Source organism: Rhinoraja longicauda, chromosome 20 (assembly GCF_053455715.1).
Source record: "Rhinoraja longicauda isolate Sanriku21f chromosome 20, sRhiLon1.1, whole genome shotgun sequence".
Classification (NCBI taxonomy): Eukaryota; Metazoa; Chordata; class Chondrichthyes; order Rajiformes; family Arhynchobatidae; genus Rhinoraja; species Rhinoraja longicauda.
The window spans coordinates 40,300,028-40,313,413 of record NC_135972.1 but is presented as its reverse complement, the minus strand read 5'-3'; the positions used below and the strand labels follow the sequence as shown (position 1 = coordinate 40,313,413).

At 43.1% G+C, this 13,386-nt stretch overlaps 1 protein-coding gene across 1 annotated transcript in view; it reads left to right on the top strand.

The window, feature by feature from the left end:
- Nucleotides 1–3,465: 3,465 nt before the first annotated feature.
- Nucleotides 3,466–13,386, top strand: part of mdfic (MyoD family inhibitor domain containing) — a 60,947-nt gene continuing 51,026 nt past the window's right edge. Inside the window, exons 1-3 of the mRNA XM_078416665.1 lie at nucleotides 3,466–3,746; nucleotides 4,072–4,206; nucleotides 12,077–12,196. Coding sequence (XP_078272791.1) covers nucleotides 4,122–4,206; nucleotides 12,077–12,196 — 205 coding nt within the window. The 5' untranslated portion in view covers nucleotides 3,466–3,746; nucleotides 4,072–4,121. The remainder of the gene's footprint in view (nucleotides 3,747–4,071; nucleotides 4,207–12,076; nucleotides 12,197–13,386) is intronic.

Here is a 13,386-nt window from a genome sequence, read left to right as displayed (position 1 = left end):
GTGCAGAACTCCTGACTCAGGATATTAATAAATGGCCAAATCCCGTAATTCCTTATTCCACGGTGAAACACCTTTACTGAAGGTTGAGAGATTACAGTAACCTAGAGTTACCAGCTGATACCAGGATATTGTTCACTTTTTCTCTAACCCTGTAAGCCTCAGGGTGAACACTGTGCACACTCATGCCCATCCCAGGAGTCAATCAGCTCACTGTCTAACAAGACATGATTTATTTTGGCCGACCAGGTCATCGTTCTCTTACTGCATCCCTTGTCCCAGTGGTCACCTGTCTACATCTGCTGCTGACAGTCCGCAACATTGGCCGTCTCTCTTTCCACTGTAGACTCAAAATGCTGGAGTCTGAAGAAGGCTCTCGACCCGAAACATCAGCCATTCCTTCTCTCCAGAGATGCTGCCTGTCCCGCTGAGTTACTCCAGCATTTTGTGTCCATCTTTGGTGTAAACCAGCTTCTGCAGTTCCTTCCTAGGCATTTCGTCTCTTTCTGCTGATGCTGTCTGAGCTGCTGAGTTTTTCAAGCATTTTCTTTTTTGTTTCAGATTCCCAGCATTTGCATTTTGGTTTATTTTCACTCTTGCATTTTATTCTGTGCATTAAATGCAAGAGCATGGTCAGGTGCCTTTCCTGATCAGTCAAAGGGGTACTGTGTTCAGCCCTTTGCCCAACTGCACAAGTGTGTTTGGTGCCCCTGGGACTGAACCCTTTCCCTCCAGTCAGAGGGGAGTTAATATAGAGCTCACTCACAGATGCACCATCTGAATGTTTCCAGTTAATTACGTTGATATAAACTGAAATTCTCAAACAATATGCTGAACTTTTGCTGAATATTGTTTAAAACAATAAAATTGTTATTGTAACAACGTAATATAATTTTAAGTTTTCAAACCACTTATTGTGATTTTGTTTTCCCAGAAAATAGTTTGTTTACAGTTCTGTTTTGCTAAATTGGAGAATCTCTTCACAGTGATCACGAAGTGTGTAAAGGAATAGGTGACATTTCCGGTTGAGACCCTTCTTCAGAAGGAAATGTGCTGTTAGGCCAGTGCACTGTAGCTTGGCAAGTGGCACAAACATCATGGTCCACAAGGCAAGAGTGATCCCTGCCCTTCTATCAACGGCAAAGTTGTGGATGACATCAACCCATTCATTATTGCCCTCAAAGCTGCCTCTACGGAATCAATGCAAGATTATTGAATGTGTCTCTGTCCTCCCTCCCTCAGGCCTATGTTCCTAGCATGGACATTCTCCGAGCATGCGGTTGGCTCCCAATGAGCGACACAAAAAGTAACTCAGCGGGTCAGACAGCATCTATGGAGTAAAGGAATAGGTGATGTTTCGGGTCGAGACAATTCTTCAGACTGAGAGTGAGGGGAAAGGGAAACGAGAGATATAGACGGTGATATGGAGTTTCTTGGTTCTTGGTCCTCCAAAATATTCCAAATGGAATTTAAACTGGAGGTTTAAACCAAGTTTCTACTTATTCAATACTTGATGTCAAATAATCTGACAATTTGGGGGCAATGGAGCAGTTAGGAGATAAAATAAGGTACACGTGTCTGCCATCAGTCTGGATAATGCTCAGCTAGGTGGAAGGTGGGAAGTGGAGGTGCCATTAAGTGGAGGAAAGAGCACATGATTGAGAGAAATAAAAACTAGGATAATCTTTGGAGACATGAGTAATGGTTTCGTGCAGAGGATACGAGAAGCCAATGCTCAAGATTCTCTGGCTCTGAATGGATAAAAATGGAACAGATATCGATAATTCCACAATCCAAATGAAGGTGGGGATGCAGTGGTGATGACAAGAGGATGGTGTGGTTAACTGTGCACTGAAATATCTAAAACAACTTCTCTCACACACATTAACTATTATTTGTGATTTTGGAATAATTTGGAAGAGAGATATAGAATTAATGAATGAAAGATATGCAAAATAGTAATGATGACAAAGGAAATAGGCCCTTGTTAGCTTTGGGCTATGTGAAAATGAGTTAAAGAGGACTTTTCCCTTGAGTCTCAGCCTGAAGAAGGGTGTCGACCCGAAACGTCACCTCGTGTTTCTCTCCAGAGATGCTGTCTGACCCGCTGAGTTACTCCAGCTTTTCGTGTCTATCTTTGGATTAAACCAGCATCTACAGTTCCTTCCTACTGCAAGCCACATTAGTTAGATCACACTCCCAAAACAGAAACACTATCAACACATTCTAACAGACCCTCTGTCACAACAAGAGTTGCCCACATGGACAGAGAAAAGCATTCAAGGATCTTCTCAAATGTTCTTTGAAAAAGTGTAATGCCACAAATCTGTTGAGAATCCACAGCTCACGTCTGCTCAGATTGTGGAAGGAGTAGTAAAGATGGCATTGACAAGCACAGGAGCCCGGGACAAACAAGAGGACACCATGTCCCTAACTTTCCACAGTCTGCTCTACCCACGACAACTCCCACAATGGCCTCATCAACCACCTACTCTGTGAACCTGCCTAGCAGAGCATGCAAGAGAATCAACTTTGACCACGAGGAGCTAGCTAAAAAACTGAGACCCCCCTCTCTCCCCTCCATCCCCCCCCCACCCTCCCCCACCCAAGTCGTACAGCTTCAAAGCCATCTTATTGAGTCTCATGGTCTGTAACTCATTCTCACCTAACACACAGCTGACAATGCGTAGGAAGGAACTGCAGATACTGGTTTACACTGAAGATAGACACAAAATGCTGGAGTAACTCAGCGGGACAGGCAGCATCTCTGGAGAGAAGGAATGGGTGACGTTTCGGGTCTCGAGTTACTCCTGCATGATGTGTGTCTATCTACACAGCTAACAATGGCCTGTTTCCTTTATCATCATTACCTTTTTGCATATCTTTGTCCTATATCTCTCTACATTGTCTATATCTCTTGTTTCTCTTTCCCCTGACTCTCAGTCTGAAGGGTCTCGACCCGAAACGTCACCTATTCCTTTTCTCTGGAGATGCTGTCTGACCCGCTGAGTTTCTCCAGCTTTTGTGTCTATCAGAGGCACATATAATACTCGATTATGAAGAATTGCAGTCGCCTTTTCTTGAAGTGCAGCATTGAATGAAAAAGTTGTTCTGTATTTCTTTATTTTGTAGCTTGCCCTATCTCAACTACTGAGTGAAAGTTCAAAGGCAGACACTTGTTTCTTACACCCGGAGTCCCTCTGGATGTCTACTGCTATCCCAGACAGTTAGTTGTCACATTATCCAGTCACTTCCACATTTAACTTCAGGATAGCAGGCAATATTTCAACCCAAAAATGTTTCAGCTGTTTTATAAGTATGGAACTGTTAAGATATGGGCATTCACCGAAGGGATGCGGCGAATCTAGCTGAAACTTATTCCACGTAAAGAAAAAATAAAACTGAACTCATATGAAAGCAGTTGAAGTGAAACAAAACGATTGGCAAGCAGCAATCGGCAGGCCTCTCGGTGGCTCTACTCCAGCGCTGGACAGCATCGGCATCCGGATATGATGAAAACTGGAGTCTGGGGAGAAAAGGGGGTCCCTGTGAGAAGAAACAAGTGAAGAAGTGAGCTGGAAGTGCGAGTATGGGAGCCGCGTCTGCCCCAGCCCCAGCCCCTGCCCCAGCTCCTGCCCGGCCTCCTGGTGTCACAGCGGGACCGCACCAGTAACAGAAACTTCACAACTTCATACTGAATCAAGACAAAACACCTTCGAGAAAACACAGGGAACTGGAATGGTCTGTAGGTAAGTAACCCAATATGAATGCAGGGCCCAGCCTAGTGTAGCCCAGACTGCCGCGCTGAGCTGAGTTGAGTTGCACTCTGAATGTAACTGCAATGTAACTGCAATGTAACATTTGTCATGTAACTAACACACGCGGAGTTCCTCTCCTGTTTGTGGAATTTGAAACAACTTTTGCCGTGGTTCACCGGGTGGAAATGTAGCAAGGGTTGTGCAAGTTAAACCAAGGGAAGCGGGAAGCTGCTCATTTGGAAGCTGCTAACATTGGTGTGATTTCTCTTTCCTTGTGTCTGTCTGTCTGTCTGTCTGTCTGTCTATCTGTCTACAGGGCGGCTGCTTCTGCCAGAGGGCTCTGTGTCTGAGCGCAGTGTGTAGCTGATGTCCCAGGTGAAGGAGCCCACCGGGCCGGGAGGGCCACAACACCACACTTGCACAGAAACCAGCCTCTTGCTCCACACTGATGGTAAGGCTGGGACAGTGGCGGGGAGAGGGGGAGAGGGTCCTGGATTACAGGCACCAGATGCTGCAACCTACAGGGGAATAACAAGCAGCTGCTGGGGAAACTCGTGCGAAGAAACTGCAGATATGCTGGTTTGCATCGAAGATAAACACAAACTGCTGGAGTAACTCAGCGGGACAAGCAGCATCTCTGCAGAGAAGGAATGGGTGTTGTTTCGGGTCGAGACCCTTCAGACAGTTACAGTCTGAAACGTCACCCATTCCTTCTCTCCATAGATGCTGCCTGTCCCGCTGAATTACTCCAGCATTTAATGTCTATGCTGGAGAAACTCAGCAATCCGGGCAGCATCCGTAATAGGGAAATGGGAGACCCCACGTTTGGGGTACTTCGGGTTTTCAAGACTGAAGTAGGGTCCCGGCCTGACCCACCGGCTGGTCATTGCCCTACACATATGCTGCCTGGCCCGTTGAGTTTCTCCAACAGTCTCTCTAGAACCATATGTTGCCCTTTACAGGAGAGAAGGGATGGTTGATGGTTGGGGTGGGAATCCTCTTTTCTTCTGTGTAAACCAACATCTGCAGTTCCTTCCCAAACATGTTGCCCTTTACTGGTGGGAGTGGAAACATAAAAGAGCAATGTGTGTTGCAACGAACACCAGCACAAATTAAGTGAAATTAAAATTAATTAGAGGTTATCTTTCTAAAATGTATGCTTTTTATTAATGAGGGAAGTATGTTTCTGTTAAGCATGTGAATGTTTTGGGAATATCAGCCAGGTAACCATAATTTCATTTGTTTGGCGAAGACACATTGGAAATTATTTTATGGTTACCCTTCAAATGAAATGGGGTTTTTTTTTTGCACGAAGCCTAGGAGGTTTAGTGTTTTCATTTGCTAACAATGGTCAAACTCTTCCCTGGGTTTTCACATGTTTTATTTTTCTTGAGTAAAATCCTACATTGATTCTATCTTAGATAGAGACGGGGCTAGTGGAATCAAGGGATATGGGGAGAAGGCAGGCACAGGTTACTGATTGTGGACGATCAGCCATGATCACAATGAATGGGGCGGTGCTGGCTCGAAGGGCCGAATGGTCTCCTTCTGCACCTATTTTCTATGTTTCTATGAAAGTTTGGATGAGTAGCATACAGGGTTATTATTTCCTTGATGGTTTTCAGCATTACATGGGGACTTCAATGTGTCAATCCAAAAAAACAAACTGCTTGGGGAAAATGTGGCCTGAAAATTGTAAAATAATTTTTGATTTGAGAAATTTGCAATGTCTATCTTTTAAAGCATAAAATGCAAAGAACGCCATTAGCTTTCAAAATAATTCTTATCCATGCAAGATGTTCAGTGAAATTTTGCTTTTTTTAAAAAAGAGAGCTGCAATTGAATTTTAAATTAATCAACTCAGTTGAAAGCTTATTTTAAAGTTAATTTATTGTTCAAACGGCCATTTTCTTTTATTTTGGTATCTAGTACATTTTGTTCAACCATAGCTTTTTTTGGTTTTATCATCAAAGATAAAAAATAATAAACAAGTAATGTAGCGTAATTAAACTTAAGAAAAATTATGTCGGGTAAAAAACTGCAGATGCTGGTCTGTCTGAAGAAGGGTCTCGACCCGAAACGGTGGCGCAGCGGTAGAGTTGCTGCCTTACAGCGAATGCAGCGCCGGAGACTCAGGTTCGATCCTGGCTACGGGCGCTGTCTGTACGGAGTTTGTACGTTCTCCCCGTGACCTGTGTGGGTTTTCTCCGAGATCTTCGGTTTCCTCCCACACTCCAAAGACGTGCAGGTTTGTAAGTTAATTGTCGGGGCAAATGTAAAAATTGTCCCTAGTGGGTGTAGGATAGTGTTAATACGCGGGGATTGCTGAGCGGCGCGGACCCGGTGGGCCGAGGGGCCTGTTTCTGCGCTGTATCTCTAAATCTAAAAATCTGAAACGTCACCCATTTCTTCTCTCCTGAGATGCTGCCTGATCTGCTGAGTTACTTCAGCATTTTGTATCTGCCTTAAGAAAAAATATTTATTTGTAAAATCTAACTAGAGGAAAAAAATGCAGTTTTCATGCATGAAATTGGTGGTTGTGTGTGGCAGATGTAGGGGGAAGGGGGCAAGAGGTGGGGATAAAAGTGAAACGAGGTGCTCAGATGGGCGATGAGTGTGTGAAGGGGACTTGAAATGTCGCATGTTGATTCCCTCCATAGATGTTGCCTGACCCACTGAGTTTCTCCATTAAAAAACATGCTTGTACTCTCGTGAATCAACAAGTTGTCAGACAGGTATATGAAAGGCTATTCGGTTTATCTTAGTTTATTGACAATAAGTTCAACTAATGGTGATAATGGCAATAAAGCAAATGATGTTTTCCAGAATGTTGATTCATTTCTGTACACAAAAGCTCATTTCATTTTTTGAAAATTTGTTCTAGAATAGAACTGCTTGGCCTTCCTAAATTTGCTATTACTGCTGCTCATAAGAATCCTTTGATATCTTCAGAACTAATTCTTAGATTTGAAATAAGAACAGACAATACTTGAAGCCTTCAGCAGGTCAAGCAGCATTTGTGGAAGGAGACGTTTAAAAATAAGTGTTTTGGGTCAGAGGCCCTCTGACCCTTTGTCAGAACTTAAGAAGAGGCAATGTTGTAGAATAGGTGAGGGAAGACCCTTCAGATAAAGGGCACATCTTTGATGGCAAATAAATGAAACTACAGATGATGGAATCTGAAACAAAATGCATATTTCTAGTAGAATTCTTGATTAGTGCAAGAGAAGGCAGGAGAATGGGGTGAGGAGGGAGAGATAGATCAGCCATGAGTGAATGGTAGCATAGACTTGATGGGCCGAATGGCCTAATTCTGCTCCTATCACTTATGACCTTAGAATTCAACCTGTCAAGCAGCATCTGTGGAAATGATTCAAAAAGCCTTCTTCAAAACTGAGAGAGAGAGAGATAGCAAATTAGTGTAAGTAGCAGAGAAGGTGGAGAAATGGCTACAGGTGGGACAAAGGGAATGTCTGTAATTGGGTGTCATGATTTAGCCATAGGGTGGTAGAGCAGGTGGTCAAGAAGGCTTTCGATACATTGGGCTTCATCAGTTATGCTTTAAAAGATAGCATATCATGTTACAATCTTATAAGATATTGGTGAGGAGTACTGTGTTTAATGTTGGGCACCCTGTACAAGGAAGGATGTTGTTAAGCTGGAAAGAATGCAGAGGATATTGACAGGACTTCAGGGCCTGAGCTATTGGGCAGGCTAGGACTGTTCCTTGGTGGGTAGGTGGCTGATAGAGGTATTTATGATTATGAGGGGAATAGATAAAGTCTTTTACGTAGAGTATGGGAATCAAGAACCAGAGGATAGAGGTTTAAGATGAGAAGGGGAAGATTTAACAGGAACTTGAATGGCAACTTCATCAAACAGAGGGTGGTGGGTATATGGAACGAGCTGCTGGAGGAGGTGGTTAAGGCAGGTGTTATAACACCATTAATAATACATTTAGACAGATACATGGATAGAAAAGGTTTGGAGGGATATGGGCCATACATCGGCAGGTGGGATTAGTGCAGATGTGGCATCTTGGTCAGCCTGGGCAAGATGGGCGGAAGGGCTTTGTTCCCGTGCTGTATGACTATTGAATGGATCTGGTAAGATTCTTTGTGCAATGTGTTGCTAATGCTGTGAAGTGTGGCGCACTAGGATGTGCTAGAATACTAAATGAATACAGAGAGACGAATGGAAACCACAAATGGTCAGTCCTGGTGAAAACAGAAAGAAAGAAAGCTAAGATAGACACAAAAAGCTGGAGTAACTCAGTGGGTCAGACAGTATCTGTGGAGAAAAGGAATAGGTGGCATTTGAAGAAGGGTCTCGACCCAAAACGTCACCTATTCAGTTTCGTCTGACCTGCTGAGTTACTCCAAGTTCTTGTGTCTATGGTTTAACCTAGCATCTGCAGTTCATTCCTACACTAGAAAGAAAGTTAGCTGTGCTAGGAAAACTTAATCTGGAATTGTCCATACTGTAACAGCTGAAGCCGATTCTGGCATGAAACGGCATCTGTCCACTCTCCTCCACAGATGCTGCTTCACCCACTGAGTTACTCCAGCAATTTATTTCTATTTGCTTATGATCCAGCATCTGCAGAATCTCATGCCAGCAACACATTATCTTTAATACAGACAGAGGAAGAGGAGAAGGTGCAAAGATTCAGGGCCAATGACACTGATGGATGGATGAATGAATTTAAGCATGAGTGGCCACTGTTGATGCATTCAGAGGAAACTAGGTGCCTGAAAATATCCAGTTAGTTCGTGAGCTCAGAAGGTTGCAGTGTATCCAGACTGAAGATAATGTGCTATTCTTCAAAAGAACATTGAACACAGGGTATAGACAGATAAGATTGAGAGTGGGATAGAGAACTAAAATAAATTACTAATTTCGACTGAGTAATTCATTTTAATTTTCAAGTTATTTCAAGTTATTCACATTTACTTTCTCTAAAGTAATTTTTTGAGTCAGCCAGCATGGAAATACACTCTTTGGTCCATGCTGACCAAGATACCCACCTAGTCCAACTTTTGGCCCTTATCTCTCTCAATCTTTTCTATCCATATATTTGTCCAAGTGTCTTTTAAATGTTGTTGTTGTACTGTTGTTGTTGTACATGAGATTCTGCAGATGCTGGATCATAAGCAAATAGAAATAAATTGCTGGAGGAACTCAGTGGGTAAAGCAGCATCTGTGGAGGAGAGTGGACAGATGCCGTTTCATGCCAGAATCGGCTTCAGCTGTTACTTGACTTGGCAGCTTGTTCCAAATACCCACCGCTCTCTGTGTGAAATGATTGTCCCATGGTTTCTTTCCCCTCTCACCTTAAAACTATGTCCTCTAGTTCTGATATCCTAACTCTGGGAAAAGCATTTTTGCGTTCACTGAATCTATTCCCCTCATGATTTGATACACCTCAACAAGGTCGCTCCTCGACCTCCTGTGCTCCAAGGAATAAGGTCCTAGCATACCCAACCTCTCCCTATTGCTCAGGCCCTTGAGTCCGAGCAACATCCTGGCAAATCTTCTCCCCATCCTTTCCTGGCTCAATGGCATCTTTCCTGGAGCAGGGTAAAAACTCACATTGTAAATGGAGAATGCGTAGATGAGATTGGGAAAAACAATTTAAGTGAGTACGAAGGAACTGCAGATACTGGTTTAAATCAAAGATAGACACAAAATGCTGGAGTAACTCAGCGGGACAGGCAGCATCTCTGGATAGAAGGAATGGGTGACGTTTCGGGTCGAGACTCTTCTTCAGACATTCAAGTGAATTGCTCCTTTTCTGGGGTCCCTGGATAGTGGGATGAGATCTTTGAAAAGGACGGGTGTGACATCTGTTGTATGTCGATGGGAAGATGTTATGATTAGGGGAATGGTTGCTGAGGTCACAGACCATAGAATTCTGAAGTCATCAGTCTCTTTGACATTTCTTTCTTTGTTACATAGCACAGAAACAGGCCGAAAATATACGTTAAAATGTTGGAGTAACACAGCGGGTCAAACAGCATTTCTGGAGAAAAGTAAAGGGTGACGTTTCGGGTTGAGACCCTTCTTCAGACAGAACCAGGCCGTTTGGCCCAACTCCTCCATGCTGATAGCAGTACCTAGCCAGGCTAATCCCATCTGCCTGAGTTAAACCATATGCCTCTACTATTTCTCTATAATACCTTTTTATTCACTTAAAAAATTTCCCCACGTTGAAAGGGGGATTGTGCACAATCCAGGGAATGTGTTTGGTGCTGGAATCTTTTGAATCTGGCAGAAATGTGAAGCATTATCTGTTGTATGCATTGTAAAGTGTGGTGCATGAGAGCACAGCTGGGGGAAGTAGTTGAGATGTGTGTGTGTGCGCGTATGCGTGTGTGTGGTTCAATATTGCTTTATTGTCACATGTACCTAGATATAGTTAAATCTTTTTTGCATACAATCCAGTAAAATGATACTAGACATAAGCACAATCGTATATAAGTACATGAGTGCACCGACTGTACCGTAAAACGAGTAGATTTATTCTGCAGTAGGACAAAGATCATTGCATTTTTGGGCCCATCTTGTACCTTTCAAGTATTAAGGCTGTGAAATGTTTGAGTCTTATCTTGGCCATAAAGACCAGTTATGTTGGCGGTGGCACTGGGTCGGTGATGTAGGGATCGGCTTGGCCTGGCAATGGTGTCACACCGTACCATTCCCACCTGCCTGATCAGTGTGTAGGGAGGAACTGCAGATGCTTGTTATAAACCAATGAGAGACACAAAATGCTGGAGTAACTCAGCGGGGCAGGCAGCATCTCTGGAGAGAAGGAATGGGTGACGTTTCGGATCAAGACTCTTTTTCAGATTGAGAGTCAGGGGAGAGGGAGACACAGAGATATAGAAGGGTAAGGTGTGAAAACGAGACATCAAAGGGGATCGTTCAAGGAAAATGGGAAATTATCATTGTTAACGTCACCCATGCTGCCTGTTGTGCTGAGTTATTCCAGCATTTTATGTCTATCTTCAGTGCACACAATACTTGGTACTTCTGTAGAAACTAGGTATACATCCTGATTCTTGAACCATCGATGAAGGCAAGCATTCCATAAGGCTCCTTTACCAGTCCATCTACTTGTGTTTCTACTTTCAGGGAGCTTTGGACTTGGACTCCTGTACACCAGTGTTGTTAAGCCAAGTGCCGGAGCTGTTTTTAAAGCCAGCATCTGCAGTTCCTTGTGTCTCCATGGTTTTGTTTTCAAACATGTAGCACTTTTAACTTGTTTGTGTTTACTTGTGGCCTCCAGTGACACTACTCCTTGGGCTCCAACAGTATTTTTGATCAGATTCTTTATCCCTATTAAACGTGTGCAGATTTTTCTAGGTTGTGCTGAAGCTTCTAAATCCAAATATTTTTATATTAACAGCTAGTATTATCTCCTGTACCAATCCCTGGAGCTTTACTTATTATTGGTCTGGCATCATGTCTCATAAATGACTCATTACCTCCCACATTCCAGCTGCTTTTGTGATTGTTTCTTGGGTCTGGTTCGGGTTGTGCAGTTGTCAGGTCAGTGGGGAGTATTATTGAACAATGTGGAACTTTATGGGATGGCCTCTGTACGTTTGGTTGGACAGGAGTCTTTCTCTTCTGAAATTCAAATAAGTTGCTCGTGTATAAGATTCCATTTTGTAAATTCTTCAACTTAGTCAAAGTCAGTTCCTTTCTTGTGCTCAGCATTCATGTTGATCACCACTGTAATGGTACATCTTCACTTCTGCTCTTTCTTCCATATTAACATTAACATTATTTAACATCATATTTATTAATTCGTGTGATATATTGAAATGCTATTTTATATGCAGTATTTAGCCTTTTCTTGAAATTGAATACACGTAGCGATGTTTCAATTTGTTAATTTGAGACGTTTATATTTAATAGCCATTAAAACTGAAAAAAGGATTCTTTTAAACTGTTCTTAATAATTGTGGAGCCAGTGGCACGGTGGTGCAGCGGTAGAGTTGCTGCCTTCCAGCACCAGAGACCCAGATTCGATCCTGACTAAAGGCCCTGTCTGTACCGAACTTGTAAGTTCTCCCCGTGATCTGCATAGGTTTTTTCCCAGATCTCCGGTTTCCTCCCACATTCCAAAGACGTACAGGTTTGTAGGTTATTTGACATGGTATGAGTGTAAAATTGTCCCTAGTGTGTGTAGAATAGTGTTAGTGTGTAGGGATCGCTGGTCGGTGCAGACTCGGTGGGCTGAAGGGCCTGTTTCCGCACTGTATGTCTAAAACTTAAAACAGCTGAAACGTTGAGTAATTATTTTTCTGTTTCAGACGCCAATAAAGATGATGAGGAGAGAAAGGTTCCCAGACCAACAAGTAACTGGGCCATGCATCTGGATACTGCACTGCCGTCAACCCTGGTGGACAACACCACCGGCGATATCATCAGAAGTACGTTTGCTCATGGTCTTTTGACTAATGTAGTGCATTGTGAAACAAATTGCTGTCCGACAATAATGCCACAGTTACACATGGTGACGACGTACGGTTAGCTTGTGTCAAATGTGATTATGTCAGTGAATTTACACAAGTCAACAACATTGCTGTAACAGACAATGTCAGACAATGTTGTTTTCTGCAAGGATTGCTGAGCAAATCCTGTTGTTTATTGCTCTGCTTTTAGTTTTGAGATACAGAGCGGGAATCTCCAGGATCTCCAGCCCACCGAGTCCGCAACGACCTGTGATCACCCGTACACTAGCTCTATCCTACACACTAGGGACAATTTGCAGAAGGCAGTCAACCTACAGACATTTTTGGGATGTGGGAGGAAACCTGAGCACCCAGAGGAAACCCACACGGTCACAGAGAAAACTTCCAAATTCCCAGCAGACAGTACCTGAAGTCAGGAGCGAACCTGGGTCTCTACCGCTGTGCCACTGTGCTGCTCTTACAGTTGCAGTAGTGGGGTACACTGAGATCCTCCCTCCTTCCCTCCCCCCCCCCCAAAACCCCAGCACAAACTTCGTCACCCTCTCAAAACTGATTCTTATGAAGTATTATGAAGCTGACACCAACATAATTTCTGTAACTTCCTTTTTTCTGTTCCTGGAATTTGATTGTGCTTGATGGTTGCTGAGCTCATGGAAGCACCCAATGCCTTTAGTTTAATTTAGAGATACAGCGTGGAAACAAGCCCTTCAGCCCATCGAGTCCGCACCGACCAGTGATCCCTGCACTTTAACACTATCCTACACACACTAGGGGCAATTTACATTTATACCACTCTAATTAACCGACATACTTGCTTGTATGTACTGACTTCTGACTGATGGAGCAGCAAGTGAGCCTTTTTATCCATTGTTCTAAACATTGTTTGGTATCAATGTACCTCTGTTACATTGGCAAATGATATGGCTAGTCTGCATAACTTGTTTCCATAGTAATATGCTTTTGTCCAATGTTGTCAAGAATTGCTTATTCAAATTGATTATAGGAATTCTTAAACAATATTTGTTGGTAACCTATTTTCCTTTGATGCAGAATATTTCAATGTTATCTTTTTGTGTGTCAGTGTTTTCAAGAACTTCAGGAGTGTTTGCCATATGCAACGGATATGAATCAGATCAAATGTTGCAGTT